Genomic DNA, 17,873 nt, shown 5'->3' with positions numbered 1-17,873 from the left:
TATATATATATATATATATATATATATATATATATATATATATTTATTAATATGTTTATATACCTCTTTAGGGGCAACTTTAGTCATCACCTGTTTATTTATTATATATATTATAATTATATATTTAATATAATTAAACTTATTGAAATAAATTTTAATATTTAATTCTATTAATATAAGTCTTAAAATTAAAAAGGTAATAATTAAATCATTGTAGATGAATTAAAATAATGAGGTATTAATAAGACATATTAAAAACTAATCATAATTATGAATTTAAGTATTTAATTAGAAATTTTAGTTTAAATTAAAAATACCCGAATCACCGCAGGTATCCCCGAATCCCGATTGGGCCGGGGATGGGGATCGAAAAATAATCCCCAATGGGGATCGGGCAGGGGATGGGAATTGGTCTAGGATTCAGGGATCGGGGCCGGTTATAGCGATCCCCGACCCGAAGTGACCCGATGGCCATCCCTAGGCCCGGGGTGGATTGAGTGGGGGTGAAGGTGGGCCCTAGGTGGGTGATGACATATAGGGGGTGGGTGAGGTCATTTAGGTATAGTTTCTCTTGGTTTTCATTTTAGTTTGGGAAAATAGATTTTTTTGCCACTCAACTTATTGTGCTTTTAGAAACTTACCACCCAACTAATTTTTTTTTCCTTTTACTCACTAATGTTAGGTTTAGATTTTTTATAGTCAGCAACTTAGGTTCGGATTTGATTACTAGCATTATGATAATTGTTTTGGTTACTAAACTTATTGCGTCTTTTAGAAACTAACCACTCAACTATAATTTTTTTTATTTTACTCATTAATGTTAGGTTCAGCTTTTTTTTGTCACTGAAGTTAGGTTCGGATTTGATTATTAGCATTAAATTTTCTGTGTAGCATTATTAAAATATAGTGGTAGTCTGTAATGTTTTGATGATTTGATATATGTTTGTATCTTTATATATAGTACTTTTTATGTCTCCAAGGTCGTTTACCTTAGGTAATAGGAATTTTACACGAATTTTATGGCTTTTAAAAGATGTAGTTTCATAAATAATTTTACTTTTTTCTTCCGAATGAAAATTCAGCGTTTAAATATTTACACACAAAAATAAGTTATACAACTATGTTTTATAAGAGTCTTAAATAAGTGCTAAGCAGTAGAAAAAACTGTAAAATAATGAGAGGGGCGGAGGGAGTAATAATAATATAAAATGATGCATTATAGAGGACAATCATCGAAAATTAAGTTTTTTCTCTATTTATTTATCTTGAAAATTGTAATAAGATACTTCTCTCCATGAACTTGCAGAAAGGTATATCGAAGAAATTGATAGACAACTCTAATTGCTCTAATGATTAAAAAACCTCACTTCATCATCACCCCATATTTTGCTACAGAAACATGGACTCGCAGCAGACACTTGATTGAAGTGGGAAAAACTTTGATTCCTCAATTTCTCGACGATCGGAGTGGGCGGACAGAAAATGGATGGAAAAATCGGATCAGTCAAGTCTCGGTTATCATCGTGTTGATGTTACATCAAATTAATCGGAGATGCGACGAGGCAATATCCCCGTACTAACAGGTGTGATCTTTCCAAAACATAAAATTACATGATTATGATCATAGGATTATTTTTTCATTGACAATATATATTATTGTGGTGCTGTTTATATTTCATTTTTTTCCATGATTAGGTGTAATTGTGTGCTTGAATCTATTATGTTATGGGTTGTTTTGTATCAGATTTTGAGGAGATTGAATTTGTGGTATCAATCTTATAATACATGATTAGTTGGATCTTATTTCTTCTGTATCTTTATTTTTGATTTTTAGTTTCTCGCTAGTGTTCTTGATGAATGTTTGCGGTTCTTGGGCGGTGGCGGTGGCGGTGGAGATGGTGTAGCGGTGACTCAATTAGTGAGCGTAGATTATTCCGATCATTTAATTTTATTGCATGATTTTTGTTTTAGTTTTGTTATTTTGGATATTATTTATTTTAAATAGTAGTAATTGTAGGCCTTAATTTTAGTTACTTTTTGAATGACAAGTTGACTATTTTTAAATTGGTTTAACTTTGGAATTTGACTTGTGACAAAAAAAAAAATTTGGAATTTGACTTTCCACGACATGCTTTAATTTGAATTCTTGTATTTTAATTAGATAATTAATTGATAGAATCTTTATTGCTGATTATTGTACCTGAATTCCATAATTCATGGGGGCCATATATGATGGCTTAATTGTGTCTTAAAGAGGTATTATTGCGACATTAATAGTTGATTTGTTGATTGGTGTATACTAAATTTGTATAGTGTTGATAACTATAATTAGCTAAAATCATGATTTATTTGTTTGTCAAGTTTTTGTTTTATATTTGAGTAGATATATCTTAGTTATGGTTTCAATTTTCAGTTATATTTTTCTATTTATATTTTAAATATTTATTGATATTAACAGTGAGTTATATACTTAGTTAGGATTTAAATTTTAATAGGTATCTAACCACAGAGATTTCACTATCTCTTTGGTGTAGATTTTTTATGATTTGTTTCTCATTAGTTTTTTTATTTTACTTTCCTTATTCTTTTATTTTCATATCTTTTTGAATGAGTTTGTTGGCTTTCCTCTTTCGTTTTTAGATAGGTTTATTATTATTCTATTGTCTGTGTGAACTTATTATGCTCTTTTATTTGTGTTTTATTTTTCAGGATACGTGAGTGGACGAAAGATTAAAAGCGGGACCTCATATGGGTGTTTTCTTATCGAACATTAAAACTTTATTGTCTAAGTGTCCCCGGTCATCTCTGCATGTCCGAGGGTTAGATGGTAAACTTTCTTGAACGAAAGGAACTCTTGGCAGCTGCTATTGTATTCTGATACAATTCATTATACGTAAAAGTATCTTGTGACAAAAAAAAAATGTAATAAAATAAAAGTTTCTAAATTTTTTGAAGATAAATTCAAAAGAGATCTTAGACTGAGCTATTCGATTGAAACTTTAATAGCGAAAGATGATGCATCATATCACTCAAATACACTTTATCTTATGAGGGAGGGTGAATTGTTTGAAGTCATTGATTTCATATTCATGATTTATTGAATTTTTAGAATTCTAATTACGATTTTCCTGATTTTAATTTCTCATCGGCTCATTTTATATTATTATTGCTATATATAAAGATATAAACGTATGACACATCATCAAAATATTACATACTATCACTATGTATAAATGATATTATAAACAATTATCATAATACTAATAATCAAATCTGAACCTAAGTTGGTGGCTAAAAATAAAACCAAACCTAACATTAGTGAGTAAAAAGAAGAAGAAAGATTAGTTGGGTGGTAAGCTTCCAAAAACACAATAAGTTGAGTGGCAAAAAAATCTATTTTCCCTTTTAGTTTTTATTTTAGTGGTTTCTATTTGAGCAATTGCTTATAAATATATATTATATATTGTTTGGACTATTCGGTCTATTCGGTCCACCAAAATATTTTTTTAAGGAGCGAACTGAACTGAATTTTATTTCGGTCTATTCGATCCGAATATCTGAAAAATCAGTACCAACCGAATCAAATTTGTATGGTCCGGCTTGATTTTTCAATTCCGATTTATTTTTGCTCACCTCGTGTAGTATTGCCAAAGATGGTTATAAAAAGGGGAGGTGGAAGCGATAATTAAACCGAAGTTTTGACCGTTAGAACTAGCTTCCCCCGCTTAAAGAAAAGCAAAAACGAGAAAATAAGAGAGAATATAAAGCATAAATCAATTTTTGGCCGGCTAGCCCTAATTTCATTCCAAAGATCAACGAATTGCATTGAATCTCAGGTTTTGTATCATATTCTTACTTTCTCTGATCTGTTCTCATTTTCTTTGTTCTGTTTAATTAATGGGTTTGTATATAAATCTACACACTAGTGCTGATTAAACCAGTACACTAATTACAATGTGTGTGTGCTCGTGTGTGTAATCAATGGGTTTCTTTGTGTTTGCCGTAAATGGGTCTGTGTTATATGTTTGTTTGAGTGTGAAATTTTATCGATGGGGTTGAAATATGCATTGGATATGTTAGTTGTAGAGAATCGTAATCCCTTTACTGTCTGAATATTCTAGGCATTTGTATTGTCTAGTCATGTAAAAAATGTTTTGATTGTTTTCGAGTTTATTTTGGGGGATTGGTTGATACATTAGGATTAGGTGTTTTAATTTTGAAGGTATGGACTAAATGATTTAATTGAGACGTAGTCCATGATATAACTTAAGGATGAAATACAGGGAGCGTATGATAATATAGTTGATAATCAAGTTAAGCGAACATGGCTAATGCTGTATTTTTGTGGAGGTGGAAGGAATGTTTAAGAACTAATTTGACGCTGTTAACATGAAACCTATTAGCAGATTTGATATCTGTGCTACAGGTAGAGAAGCACCGGATTGGGCTCTTTAGATAGTAGTGTACTATTCATTCTGTAGTGGTGACAAATGACAATGAATAAGATATGTTTCGAAAAAGAAATTATGATGGGAACAGTATTGGGTTTTTTCTTAGCTATTATAAATCCGTGCATATAGTGGTCACATGCTATGTGGCATGAATTGTTTCTGTTACCTGTGTTTGTCCCTTGCTTATAATGCTGGTGATCATTGTACATGTAACATATTTATACAAAATGGATATGTATTGCACTCTTGATTTTGTAGCACTTGTGTGCTTGTTTGAAATTCCTAATCCTCTAACTCCTATTGCTTTTACCTCAGATATTAGCCAAACATGACAACTCCTTGCACTCAGCGGCCATTGATCATCCAGGATGAAAATTTGGGCATCCACCACAGAAGTATGATTCCGAATTTATGTTATCTCTGTATATGGGTTCTCATGTACTACCCTGGGCAATTTTGATTTACGTGAGATTTTTCTTTTGTACTTTTATGAAATGAGAACCCTTTGACTTCAGAATCATTTATGAATGAACTGTTGACCTTAAAATTTGTATGGAAAATAGTTTGTTAATCTTTAGGTACTTTGCAGAAAAAGGAACTGAAGGGACAGTAAAAAGTTCTAAACCAGCTGCCAAGAAAGGTCAAGTTCTAGGAAGTCGCAAAGCTTTGAATGACATAACTAACAAGTCATCCCTGCATCCCAGTGTCTCCACTAAGAAGAAGAGTGCAGCAAAAGAAGAATTTAATATTGCAGGGGAGAAGTTTCTGCACGATCATACGAAATGCATTGAAACAAATAGGAAAGCAATGGAGTCTTCCTTCTGGGAAACAGTTTTTCCAAAACATGGTATTTAAACTATTCAACTCGTTTGCCTGTCTTTAATTATTATCATTGATCTTGACCGTTTTGTTTGTCCGAGTTTGACTAGGAATGGTCATATACACAAATTTTTTAATGAGCGACATAAAATTGTTTTATGTACAACCATTTCTAGTCTATAGTAAAACACTATATATGTAAATATTAGCATTTGGCAGTTGACACTGCAAATGTCCTTGTGAGTATAAGGTATAGGCAGAATTAGAGATGAAAGGAGTATAGATTTTGTTTTGTGTTTATTTTCCTTTTTCTTAGGGTAGTGTAGTACATACTGCTGCTATAAAGCACATAAGCTGGAGAAGAGTTAGCCCTCACTTCTTAAGAAAACATTCTGTTTTAGGTTGTCATAATTGATTGTAGGTTAGGTTGTCATATTAGATTGTAGGTCCTGATCAATAATCAATATAATGACTTTGTAAAGTGACACGGTGTGGAGCGTATAATAAGTATTTAGGATAGAAAAATTCTATATATATGCCTTGCAAGCCCTGGTAATCTTTGATGGGCTTTTAAGAGCCTTAAAATATATTTTAAAGGTAATAAAAGTTTAATAATATAAATCTATAATTATAAGGCCTTGAGATCTAGGTCAGTGCCTTGAAAATATTTGCTGCTTGACTCAAGGCCTTGTGCATAAGGGACTCAAGATAAAGGTCTTGTTGTCTGATGATATACTTGATTTCTTAATTGTTTCCTATTCTGTTCCCTGTCATATAACCTTCATATCATGAACTTTTATTCTTTAAAAGGAAAAGGATTTTCAGTGATCAATGAAATGGGTGGAATTTTGTTGCCCACCTGTTGGAGTTGGACCTTGAGATCTATTTTATTTTGATCATCACCACCTACTTAAGTTTTGATTCATATGATGATTGCTGATGATATAGTGGTGGGTTTGGCACTCATTTATTCTTTATAGAAATTCGAAAAGATTTGGGATTTCTCATGTCAAGTTCTCATATAATGGAAACCATAGGAACTTGCACAGAATTTTGAAATTAATGAACTATGTAAGTTGTAAAGATCTTATGGATTTGGTACCTAGCTCTTTGCCAATTTGTTAAAAAACTTCATGAGACAGTTACTAAATGAATGAAAATATGTTTGCTCTTGTTCGCAGATACTCTATCAAATGTTGTCTTTTCAGAGTCTGTAGTGGCAAAGGTACATACTTTACATCCTTCAAATCCCTCTTCTCTACTCTTTTCTTTTTAGTTGCAGTGTGCTTTAAAATCCTTGTATTTCAGCACATAATGTTACAAATACTTCACTTTGCGCTTCAGAATGATCCTGAGAGCCCCCGTTTCTACCCAGAACCTGTAGAGTTGCCTATGTCAGAATTTGTTGACTGGTTACAGCCTTTATCAGAATTGGACTCCCAGCCATCTTCTCCAATATACTGGGATTCTCTTCCTGCTTCTCCATTTCAATGGGATAAGGTGGAGCATGTTGAGTTTGTGCTGAAGGAAGAAATGGATTGTTAAGATTGCCATCTGTTGACTCAGTTCTGCAAGGTTTTTGTTGTGTTCATTTGTCACTTTGTACCATCGGAAAATTGGTGTTTAGCTCGTGACAGTAGAACAAATTTACTTACAAAAATAACTTAAATTTTTCTTTGCAAGGATGATATTTAAGATGGGGGCATGCCGCATCAGTAAGACCTTGTGATGCAAAGTAGAGAAGATTGTCCTTGGGTAATGTTATCAAATATATCAGACAACTCTTGAAACAGACCTCCAAATTGTCTCTCTTAAGATCGTAGTTTATTTCTGAATGTAAAGCTTGTGCAATGAATACTGAACATATTGTACATCAGATTTAAGCTCAAAACTTAAGAAAGTTATTTTTGCTGCCGTATTCCTTCTCCTTCAACCATGGTTGTCAATTTTCTGTTGAGAATTCATTCTTTTGCAAGTCCCTTTACCAATTTATCTTAGTAAGGCAATGTGAGGCTTTGATCCCCCGATCATATTCCATCTTCGATCTGGCTGTTCTCTGACATTGGAAGAACTTGCAGCTGATCATCAGACTCCTGATCATATTCCATCTTCGATCTGGCTGTTCTCTGACATTGGAAGAACTTGCAGCTGACCATCAGACTCCTTCATTTTCTAGGTATTTCGAGTCAATAACCAGAAATTAACTATAATTTAAAGTTGTCATCCTACAAGTCCTCACTTGGACATCTCAAGTAACATCGACTTTCTCTTAAAATCGGCCTCTTCCTTTTCTGTATAATACTTTCTACAGTGATAAATTCTAAAGGAGAAATTTATAATTGATATGCAGCTTTTATTGGAATTTCGAAGGCTTTGGTTGTTTTTGAAGGCTAAATTGTACAATCAGAAATTGGTGTTCTGATCAGGAATTTCTTCATTTTCCAATAGCTACTCATGATCTGATTTCAACAACTCCATCTTTCAAATATAAAACTTAACCAAAGGGAAAATTTACTCCTTGAATTTACCTGTCTCATTTGAGAAGCAGATAGATATCTTTTCCTGTGTTTAGTCCCAATAATATCATACAGTTTCAGTTCTATCGGGACTGCAAGACAGTGCTGTGCTCTGGATGCCCGCAGATGAATGCAAGTATTCTGATATAATCCTAAACCATAGATGATATTAGGCATTCTTAAATCGATTAAACATCTTATGAGTTGATCATATGAAGGGACACAAGGAGTTTCGATACACGAAAAGGGTGGTACTCATACTCTAAAAGAACAAAAGGCAAAATACTCAAATGCACCATTTATGGTTAATATCCAATTCAACCTGTTCAGCACACATACTGGAATCATATTTTCTTAACAAAAAGAGACCCTAATATGACTTTCCACAGTGTATCAAGCTCCCAGCACCCAGAAAAAGTCCAAAAACAGCAGCACTTCCAAGTGTTGTTTGTCCAATATGCCTAATTTTTAGAAGGCCTGGAACCTGCATTGTATAAATTTCAGCATTGTAACAAGTATACAAAAATGTTTTCCAAATAACTAAAAAAGGTGCAAGTTATTAAGTTATAGAGATTATGATGGAAGCTTGATAGCCTCTGAAGTCTGAATATCAGAAGCATTTAGAACTTGTATAGCCAAACTTGCTTATTCCTACTTTTATGATGATGAAATCGACAGATGCATTAAATTTTTTATGGTTCTGGCAAGTTACATTAAATTGGTGTTGGAATGACATAATTGAAGATAATTTATAAAGGATAAGCCTACTAACTAATATAAGTCGTACGTGCTTGGTCTCGATTCTCATACACTGGTTCAGGAGAAGGAACAAGTCCTTACTGATATGTCTGTTGTAATTGAAAGTGCTTGACCTGACAAGTACTTACTGATACGGCAAATCAGTTGTATATTATGATTTATGAGATATAACCTAAAATACATCACTTGCATCTCATTTTGACTACAACAAGATGAATCAACAAAATCAGAACTGACGTAACTGACCAAACAATTCGGAACATTTCAATTTGTTTCCTCTTTAGGATACTGAAAGTTTAAAGTTAGACTTTGTATCCATAAACACATACTTACTTAAGTATGACTTACGTTCACATTCCCATCAAACATTTCTTGCAGTTTTATCTCTTATACAAAATTAAACTGTAATAAATCTGGAAAACTTGAATAATGAACAGAGAGCGTACCTTGTATCTAACAGCCTCATATGTCCCATAGACAGCACCTGCAGATCATATGGAAAATCGATAAATAAACTGCACTTAAAAAGAGACCTCAGTAAAACTTAACCATATAGTAAATCGTTTAAAACATCCAAAATTTGAAGACAAACTAACGGTACATATATTATTTTTAATCACTCCGTTGTCATTACTTGTTTGTTTACTCACTTACATCCATTGATAAATTAGCTCAAGTATCCAACTGCAACGTCAGTCCCACCCATCGTCTCAGTCCCAGTCTAGGTCTCATCCTCAAAACAATCATCTAAGATACAAAGTTTCAGCCCCCATCAAGTTCGATGCTTACCCACGAATCAATTCCACAATATATTTATACATATAATCATCTATCACTATTTAGCAGTTTCTAAGCTTTTTTTTTTCATAAAATTATCATATAATGCAGCCACCTAAAACCCCCACTCTATTTTCTTCCTAACCACAAATAGCATCTGCTAATACATATATGATCAAAATTCATAGCAACCAAAAATAATCAAATGGCACATTCGAAACAAACAAATGAAATCAAATATAGTACACTGTAGCTGACCAAAATTAGGGTTTTAGAGAGCTACACATATGGATGAATGATAAACCCTAAGCAAAATTAGTGGAATTGACGAAAAGGGTTGAGAGAGAAGGAAGAATCATTACCAACGGCGCCGCCAACAGCTCCGCCGACAGCAACTCCGGCGGTGATTCTTGCAAGACAACTATCCTTCGCCATCGAAAATTAGGGGTCAAGTTATTTTTTTTATTTAACCAGATAAAAAGTGCGAGTAAATTTAATAAATATATAGGCGCCTATTTCACAGTTCATAAAATACGATTTCCCTTTTCCAGAGTTTCTTGTAAATGGAGTTAGAGTCCAATAGGTTACTTATCCCGTTACTTATAAATAATATAAATAATATAAAATAATGAGTGTTAGTGTGTCTTAGTAATTTTGGTAGAAGGGGAAAATGAGAGAATATACAAAGAAAGAAAGAGAGAGATGATTATTTTATTCATAAATATTAAATAGGTAATGACTAGGGGTTACTTATAAATAGGTAATGCCTAGGAGAATTAAGATTGTGCTACTGATTTGGGATAATACTAGGATAATGTTGGAATGCATTTTTTTAACACATTATTTAAAGGTGAGTTTAGCACATTATATAGGTAATCTATTGAACTTGCCATAGCTGTGACTTGTGAGGTGTGACTAAAATCGGATATACAATCACTAGGTGTATAACCCGCGCTTCACGCGGGCACTGAAAATATCAGGTAGAATGCAAGTGTTGCGCGTGAGGTAACGATCAAGATAAAATAATATAAGCGCCCTCCATAATCTCATACTGCTTATTTTTTTGTCACACATAATCTCATACTGTTAACTGGTTTTATTCTAAAGAAAATGAGTACTCGGAAATTAGAGAGCACCTAATATTTTTTCATATAATCCATAATTTCTGAAATTTTTATTTTTATATTTATTATTGAAATATAAGAAAATATTATTAGTCATAAAGAGTGTAACTTTGTAAGAGAGTGTATCAAATATTGAGCTATATTTCAGTTAGAAATCCACTAAAATGGCTAGAATCAAAACTTCAAAAGGTGATATACAACATTTTCTGATACAAATTCTCCACTATGAAGCAGAGACATCAAATGAACCAACTGGAGGTGTACATTTAATTCAGCTACAGCACATATACACTATTTAAATGGCTATATCCGAAAGGAGTTCCCTACACTTGTTCAGAAGCTACTCTTGACAGACAAAAAAAACACGGAAATACTTGTCACGTTCTAGCAAGCATGCAATAGTAAACGTAATCAGTAAAACCACCACCTACACTAATTAAATCTAGCAAATGCTTAAATTTTATTGTGCGCCACAAGTGACAACTGAATAGATAAGACCAAGCAGAACAACAATTTCTTTTAAGTTTTGAGCACTATTCCACGCAGGAATGGACATGATTTATAGGGGAAAAGAATCTCATTATCAACACTGCACTTCCACTCAATTGAACATCGAGGTCTCAAACCACAATCAGAGCCTCGACTACAACCATCACTACAAGAACCAATCCGACCACATACACAATCAAACATTATCAATCACAACACAATAAAAACCAAACAAACACCACCAAATCCAAAATTAAAAGTACCATTAACCATAAATTTATCCAAAAACAGTGTTCCACAACGTGAGAATCCATAATAACCATAAGAATCAGTATAGTCCATTTCAATTAAAACAGAAACAACCAATCCTAAGCAGTAAGCACAACAGCGCGGGCCATCTCAATCTTCTTCTCCGCTATCTTCGACACCAGCTTGGCCTTTACTACAATCGGCTTCGTCCCTGAGCCCTTCCCCAGCACCTTAAAGTAGCCAAACTGTGTGGCATCAAGCACCTGCGCCTTGTCACCAGTGGTTTATAGTCCGAATCAAGTATGATAAAGCAAATTCTTGATAATTTATTGATTTTAGTAGTTGCAAACAAATATATCTTTCCTGACTAATACTCCCTCGTGTCCCAGCAACTTATAGCTATTGTTTCTAAAGTAATAAAGAAATATTTAAATACCGGAAAGTCTAGATATTGGATATGAAAACTTCGGTATCTTTCACTGTTACATCTCCATAAAATGTATCTGCAACCGCTTTCCTTTAACTCCTGTAAGTTGCACAATTTTCAGTGCAAATTTTCACATATTAGGTCGAGAAATTTGTTATCAAGCATTAAGAGTGTTGCTAGTTTCTCTTTCGAATGATAACAACAAACATTTGCAGTGACCCGTTCGAGTTAAAAACATCATAAATATAATTTAATCCAAAGAAACATTAATATAAAAAATCAGTGTAATCGTAGAAAAGCAGAGCTGAAAAATGAGAGATTATGCAAAAATCATCATAAACATAATTTAATCCAAAGAAACATTAATATAAAAAATCAGTGTAATTGTAGAAAAGCAGAGCTGAAAAATGAGAGATTATGCAAGAAAGTGGCTTTTATAAACATGTACAACTTGATGCCCACAACAAAGTCACATTCTAATGAAATCGGTAATAATATAGTCAGTTGGGCATTTGATCGAACACCTTATTACCAATCTTATTTATGTGTAGTCAAGTAATAAACACTCACCGACCCGAAACTGACCTTAACAGCAGCCCACCAATCAACCAAAGTTCCAGCCACAACAACTTCGCAACCACCCTTTTAATCTTTCGGCAAATATGTAAAATCCCAGGAACATTTGGTAAATCACAAAAGAAAGAGTGGAAACCTGGGAAAATAATACCTGAAGAAGATTCACGACTAAGCTAGAGATGAAGAAGAGGACGCCCACCAAAAGAATAACAGCTGTTGCAGCAATTGCTATAGCCAAGCCAGCCCAACAAAGAGGTCCAATAGTGTCTGTGAAGCTAATTTTCGAGTAAGAAATAACCAAGCCAAAAGAAACGATTGCCGGAGGATCATTTATAACAAACTGTCAGAGGAGATGACGAGGCTTCAGTTACGAAACCGATCAGTCAGGAATAAAAAAATAAATATAAAAATTAAATAAGAAGAAAAGAGGCAGAAGAATAACTGAGATATGTTGGAAAACCTGAGAAGAGAGAATTCAGTTTAAGAGCAAGGAGAGAATAGCCACGTCAGCTGCCCGGAATTTTGCTTTATATAGATATATAAAAATTAAATAAGAAGAAAAGAGGCAGAAGAATAACTGAGATATGTTGGAAAACATGAGAAGAGAGAATTCAGTTTAAGAGCAAGGAGAGAATAGCCACGTCAGCTGCCCGGGATTTTGCTTTATATAGATATATAGATATATAGATATAGATATAGATGTTGTTAATAGATACTATACTAAAAAGTTCCGGTTTCAATTTTGATTTAACCGAATGTTTTAAAATTGGATATTTTCTTTAATCGAATGAAATAATTGAATTATTCGAATTCAAATTAGTTATATGTAGCTAAATTTAATAATAAATTATTATTTAATTTAATCATATTTAACTCATTATAATTATGTTAGTATATTTTAATTGATCAGTATCGTCTTAAAATCAAAATTCTAGACCTTAACACTTATAAACATTTTTTATATATTTTATTTTAATTTAATAGAAATAAAATTAATATATTTTTAATAGAAATCAGAAATCACATCTTGGATATGAAGACATGTTAATTTTTTCTATATTTGTTCGACTCGATCATTCTTGTAGATGCCGTATGGCTTTTATTTATTGAATTATCTCCTTTTTTTCAAAAAAAAAAATCACATCGAATCCAGGAATATGTTTTCGTGAAAAGTAGCGATTGAAATTCGAATTCAAATTTTCAAAACCTAAAATTATATTGGATATGTGTTCGATTTTCCGAATCAAATATCTGAAATTTTTTTAGAAAAAACGACATAAAAGATCCGACATTTAGATTTTTATACACATCTCTGTTCGTGCCTGTAGAGTTTTCATCCATTAATTTTAGTAAGCACACATCAATTATTATTACTTCATTTTAGTTGTCACATCTGATTTTGTGACGGTCAAATTGAGCAAAATTTGACTGAAATTTATTATTATTTTATCAATTGATAAAAAAAAGAAAAATATATATCATCGGAATTAACTTTTAATCTACTTTAAAATGTAATTTTTTATTTTTTTCAAATAACGAAAGGAAATTTTGGTCAAAAATTAATCAATTTGACTGATAAAAATAGAAATGTGAAGACTAAAAGGGGACGGAGGGAGTATTACTCTTCATCATTTTTAGCATTTTTCTAAAAAAACTCAAGAATATGAAAAATTTGTCAAAATTAAGTGACATAAAATTGTTATATTATTTAATTTCTTGGTAATGGGCTCCGAATTTGCTAATTCACTTGCATATCTTCACTCAGCAGCATCCATGCTTATCCAGGACACATGCAGTCTGCAAACATTTTAACAAAGATCAAACACAAGTCACAACATTAGTTCATGGCACATTGGGCTACCTGGACTACTTCCATACTAGCCATTTCACAGATAAAAGTGATGTCTATAGGCTATAGCTTTGGTCTGCTACTTTTTGAGCTCTTAACAGGGAGAAAACTAGTTCTATTGGGAAGTCCTGTACTGGAAAAGAATCTAGCAACATATTTCATAATGTCAGTAGAGTAAAACCATAATTCTGTATTATTTGATACAGAATGTTTGCCTCCCTGAACAAATGTTTCGTGTTCCTCGATAAGGGAATGCTGGTCACTAACTTGGTTGATGCAGGATAGTCCTCGTCCAGACAATATGCTATAAAAAGCTAAAAAGCCTGTAAGACCGAATGAACCAAGGCCACGGCTAGCAGTACTAGTTGAATGCTACTCGTGCTGATGGCCCTTGTTTGTAAATTAACTTTGAGGGTGAAGAGTTACAACTACTGCTTTCCTTAGGCTCTGGAATAATTATTTAAAAATATAATTATGTTTCCAAGTGTTTCTTCTTCCATAAAATGTAGTTGAGATAATGCAGATTCGACCTCTTGGTAACAAGAAGTCGAGGAACAATAATGCCTGTCTGAGATTGGTAATCTGTCACGGTGTCACCCCTTAAATTGCGGTGGCTTAGAGCTCATGCAATTTGTTCCCTGGAGGCATAAAACAACTTTTAAGGACAGTAGTCTTTTGTTGTCTTAAAGCTAGGGTAACAGTATTACCTTGTCTTAAAGCTTTGGCTTGGGGGGGAGGGGGAGTTGACTGGTAGGACCCTTCCATTAGAGTAAGTGGAGCAAAATCTAGTGGAAGCTGCAATGTCAAGCAAAGCAAAGACTCTTGATCCATCCCCACACCCAAAAGACAAAAAGGTTGAATTAGAAGGATATATAAAAGTATAGGTGGGAAAGGAACAATAATCCCTTACATCATTACAATCATCATGTCCTTTGATTTTTTCTCCATTTCCCATTATATTCAACACACTCATAATCTCACCCACCTTCTCTAACTGCTATGACAAGCCTCACAAATTTCTCAGCTCTTCTGTAAGTAATCCACTTCATTCTTTTCTTTGCCTTTGATTTTTTTGCTTGAGAAATTCTTTGGTCTGTTATGTTTGTGTTAACTATCATGGTTTCTTAGTGTGATCTTAAGGAGTCATCTGAGAAATTTGATTTCTATGAAGTATATTGGTCTCTTTCATAGTAGTCTTTGTAACTTCTGAGCTATGGATGTGTTTGATCAGACTAATCGATCACTTTACGATCCCAGTGCAAATATGGAAGGGGATCCTGATTTTTCAGGGATTCTTGAAATCTACATTCATCATGCTAGGAACATTCATAACATTTGTATCTATGACAACCAAGATGTTTACGCGAAATTTTCTCTGACTTATAACCCCGACGAGGTCCTCACAACTAAGATTATCAATGGTGGTGGGAAAAACCCGGAGTTCAATGAATCTCTGGTCATGAAAGTGACTCAACTGGATGCCCTCCTCAAATGTGAATTGTGGATGTTTAGTAGAGCTAAGCATTATATGGAAGATCAGTTGTTGGGTTTTGCTTTAGTCCCGGTTTCCTTGCTTGTTGGCAAGGGAAAGATCTCGAAGGATTTTAGCATATCTTCCACTGATTTGTTCCATTCCCCTGCTGGTACTGTTAAGTTAAGCCTCTCTTTAGAAACAAATGTCTCGACTCATCCCACTGTGAAGTCATTCCCTGATTCTGCTGCTAATTCTTCAATAACTTCAGAAGTTCTGCTATTGGATCGGAGGATATCTGAAGTGGTGCTGGATCCAGTTGAGTACTCAAGGATAGAATTTCCAGACATCAATGTAGTTAGAGAGAATCAGCAGATGGTGACTCAGTATTTCAGTTTAGAAGGACATGGTTCTGTGTCGAGACATGATCTGGTTAATTCTGGTTCATTTCTTCGCCTTGGTGCACCACATCAACCTGTAGATGACTACGAAATGACTGCTAACTCATCTGATGACAATGGGTATGTATCTCTATCTCCTAATGGCAGTGTTCAGAATTCAGGTTTCTTCAGTTCTACAATGACAAGCTTGAGTGATGACCGAAACTCTGGTGACTCCATGGAGAACAAGAGTCATCTTTCTGTCGGTCTGCTGAATTCTCCAAATCAGTCGATCACTAAAGAGGGACCAAGGCCTGCGGCTTGTCCAGACACTGCAACATCAAGAAAAGGACGTGAAATCCTAGACGCAAATATACCTAGTTCCAAAGACAATGTTCAAGAAAGCAGCAACACGAAATTTGTTACTCAGGCACTGTCAGCTCCGCTTGGAAGTATAAACCTGGAAGCTGAACAATCCGCTATGCAGCAACAAATTGTTGACATGTACATGAGAAGCATGCAGCAATTCTCCGAGTCCCTGGAGAAAATGAAACTCCCAATGGATCTCAACAAGCCGGAACCTGACAACCACGGTAATGTGATCCAGAACCTTAACAACAGCGTGGAAGTTGAGAAGAAAAAAGATGCTGCAAGGGTATTTTACGGCAGCAGGGCCTTTTTCTGAATCATCCCTAATGCAGCAGCAAACATAAACTCTACAAAACAAATTTGCTAATGGCGATTTCTAGATGAAGGTTGATTTATCATGTATATGGTGCGATTTTGTTTCTCAAGTATGTTAAATTTGATGGCTTTGTTCAACTTAGTTCTGCAGAGAGAAATCACTTTATCTGTTAGCTATCTGTCATGTAGTAGTCTTATGTACATTATAACTGGAATGTTTATCTTACATGTATCTCCACTGATCATGGGGAGGGAGGACGAGGCCTTTCACTAGGCCATCGACGATCTGGTTTAACTACAAATCCGCTCTATAAGCTCAAACTATTCGTCGTAACCGGCTGATGTCAATCCAATATGGGGTTTATTGATGTGAAAGGTAGCATCAATTGTTAAGGAAACATTATCCTCTGATCCTCAAATGGGTAATAGATTTATATTAGAACCATATCCTATTGTCTGGTATTTGCAGAAAGCAATTCTGAGGTTGCTACTGATACAAGTAGTCCCCGGAGTGATTCGGAGAGCAAGAGAGGAACTACCTCGACTCCCCGTTTCTGGCAAAGGTGAGCAGCTAGAACCTAAAATGAAAGCTTCGAATTCCGCTGAGAGTATAACTAAAGAGAAGAGTTCCTACCAATATCAGCTCTGTAAATGAAAGCTCTGGAGTTTGTTGCTTCAGTAAATAATTGGTGGTACTTGCAAAAGTAACAAAACCTACAATTTCTATTCGTAAAAATGGAAGTAAAATATTTATACATCTTGCACTCACTTGTTTCTCCTTCATGAGATGTAACCAAAAAGATCACTTTCACATACAGAAAGCCAGAATTATCAACTAAACTGGTTATTGAAATTAAAAAGGTCTTGTTAAAAATTAAATAGGTGTATGATTTTCTTAGAAAGAATGTCCTAGAGCATCTCCAAGAGCCTATTTGTTGGCTCTTAAATATAATATAAAATATGTGGCTCTTAACAATTTTGGACAAAGTTAAGAGTGTAAACTCCAACAATACTCTCTACATCTCTTCTCTATTTCATATTTTATTCAAAAGAGATGGAAAGATGGAGGTGAATTGGAGGGAAGGATTTTTTTTATTGTGAAAAAATAAGTTAGGAGCAATATGGTGGCTCTTAACTTTGAGGAGAGAGGAGAGAGAAACAAGAGGCTCTTAGTGATTTAAGAGCCACTTAAGAGTCACTTGAAGCAACATTTTTCCTCTCCCTCCTCAAATCTCAAGTTAGGAGCCTAAATGAAGAGTCGCTTGGAGATGCTCTTAGACATCCATCACAAGAAAGTCGGTC

General features: G+C 34.1%; 3 protein-coding genes across 6 annotated transcripts; 2 read left to right on the top strand and 1 right to left on the bottom strand.

Moving 5' to 3' along the window:
• The first annotated feature begins 3,602 nt into the window (after positions 1 to 3,602).
• Positions 3,603 to 7,188, top strand: LOC108227659 (protein PATRONUS 1). 3 transcript variants are annotated; one of them, XM_064079807.1, is made up of 6 exons: positions 3,603 to 3,836; positions 4,767 to 4,846; positions 5,041 to 5,298; positions 6,452 to 6,495; positions 6,579 to 6,845; positions 6,954 to 7,188. In XM_064079807.1, the coding sequence occupies exons 2-5, from the start codon at positions 4,780 to 4,782 to the stop codon at positions 6,813 to 6,815; spliced, it is 606 nt and encodes a 201-aa protein (XP_063935877.1). In that variant the 5' UTR covers positions 3,603 to 3,836; positions 4,767 to 4,779; the 3' UTR covers positions 6,816 to 6,845; positions 6,954 to 7,188. The 3 variants fall into 3 exon arrangements, with proteins under 3 accessions (XP_063935877.1, XP_063935875.1, XP_017258428.1); XM_064079805.1 differs by having other exon boundaries at positions 3,604 to 3,836; positions 6,579 to 7,188; XM_017402939.2 differs by having other exon boundaries at positions 3,613 to 3,836; positions 6,615 to 7,188.
• Positions 7,189 to 7,955: 767 nt separating this feature from the next.
• On the bottom strand, positions 7,956 to 9,838 carry LOC108227788 (uncharacterized). The gene is made up of 3 exons (XM_017403132.2): positions 9,685 to 9,838; positions 8,992 to 9,029; positions 7,956 to 8,270 (listed from the first exon to the last, which is right to left on the bottom strand). The coding sequence occupies exons 1-3, from the start codon at positions 9,755 to 9,757 to the stop codon at positions 8,157 to 8,159; spliced, it is 225 nt and encodes a 74-aa protein (XP_017258621.1). The 5' UTR covers positions 9,758 to 9,838; the 3' UTR covers positions 7,956 to 8,156.
• Positions 9,839 to 14,918: 5,080 nt separating this feature from the next.
• On the top strand, positions 14,919 to 16,797 carry LOC108227281 (uncharacterized). Of its 2 annotated transcripts, XM_017402356.2 has the most exons (2): positions 14,919 to 15,067; positions 15,268 to 16,797. In XM_017402356.2, exon 2 carries the CDS (start codon positions 15,301 to 15,303, stop codon positions 16,570 to 16,572), a length of 1,272 nt encoding a protein of 423 aa, XP_017257845.1. In that variant the 5' UTR covers positions 14,919 to 15,067; positions 15,268 to 15,300; the 3' UTR covers positions 16,573 to 16,797. The 2 variants fall into 2 exon arrangements, with proteins under 2 accessions (XP_017257845.1, XP_017257836.1); XM_017402347.2 differs by having other exon boundaries at positions 14,931 to 16,797.
• Positions 16,798 to 17,873: the final 1,076 nt, after the last annotated feature.

This window comes from Daucus carota, chromosome 1, assembly GCF_001625215.2.
Source record: "Daucus carota subsp. sativus chromosome 1, DH1 v3.0, whole genome shotgun sequence".
Classification (NCBI taxonomy): Eukaryota; Viridiplantae; Streptophyta; class Magnoliopsida; order Apiales; family Apiaceae; genus Daucus; species Daucus carota.
This window is presented reverse-complemented; position numbering and strand designations above follow the sequence as displayed.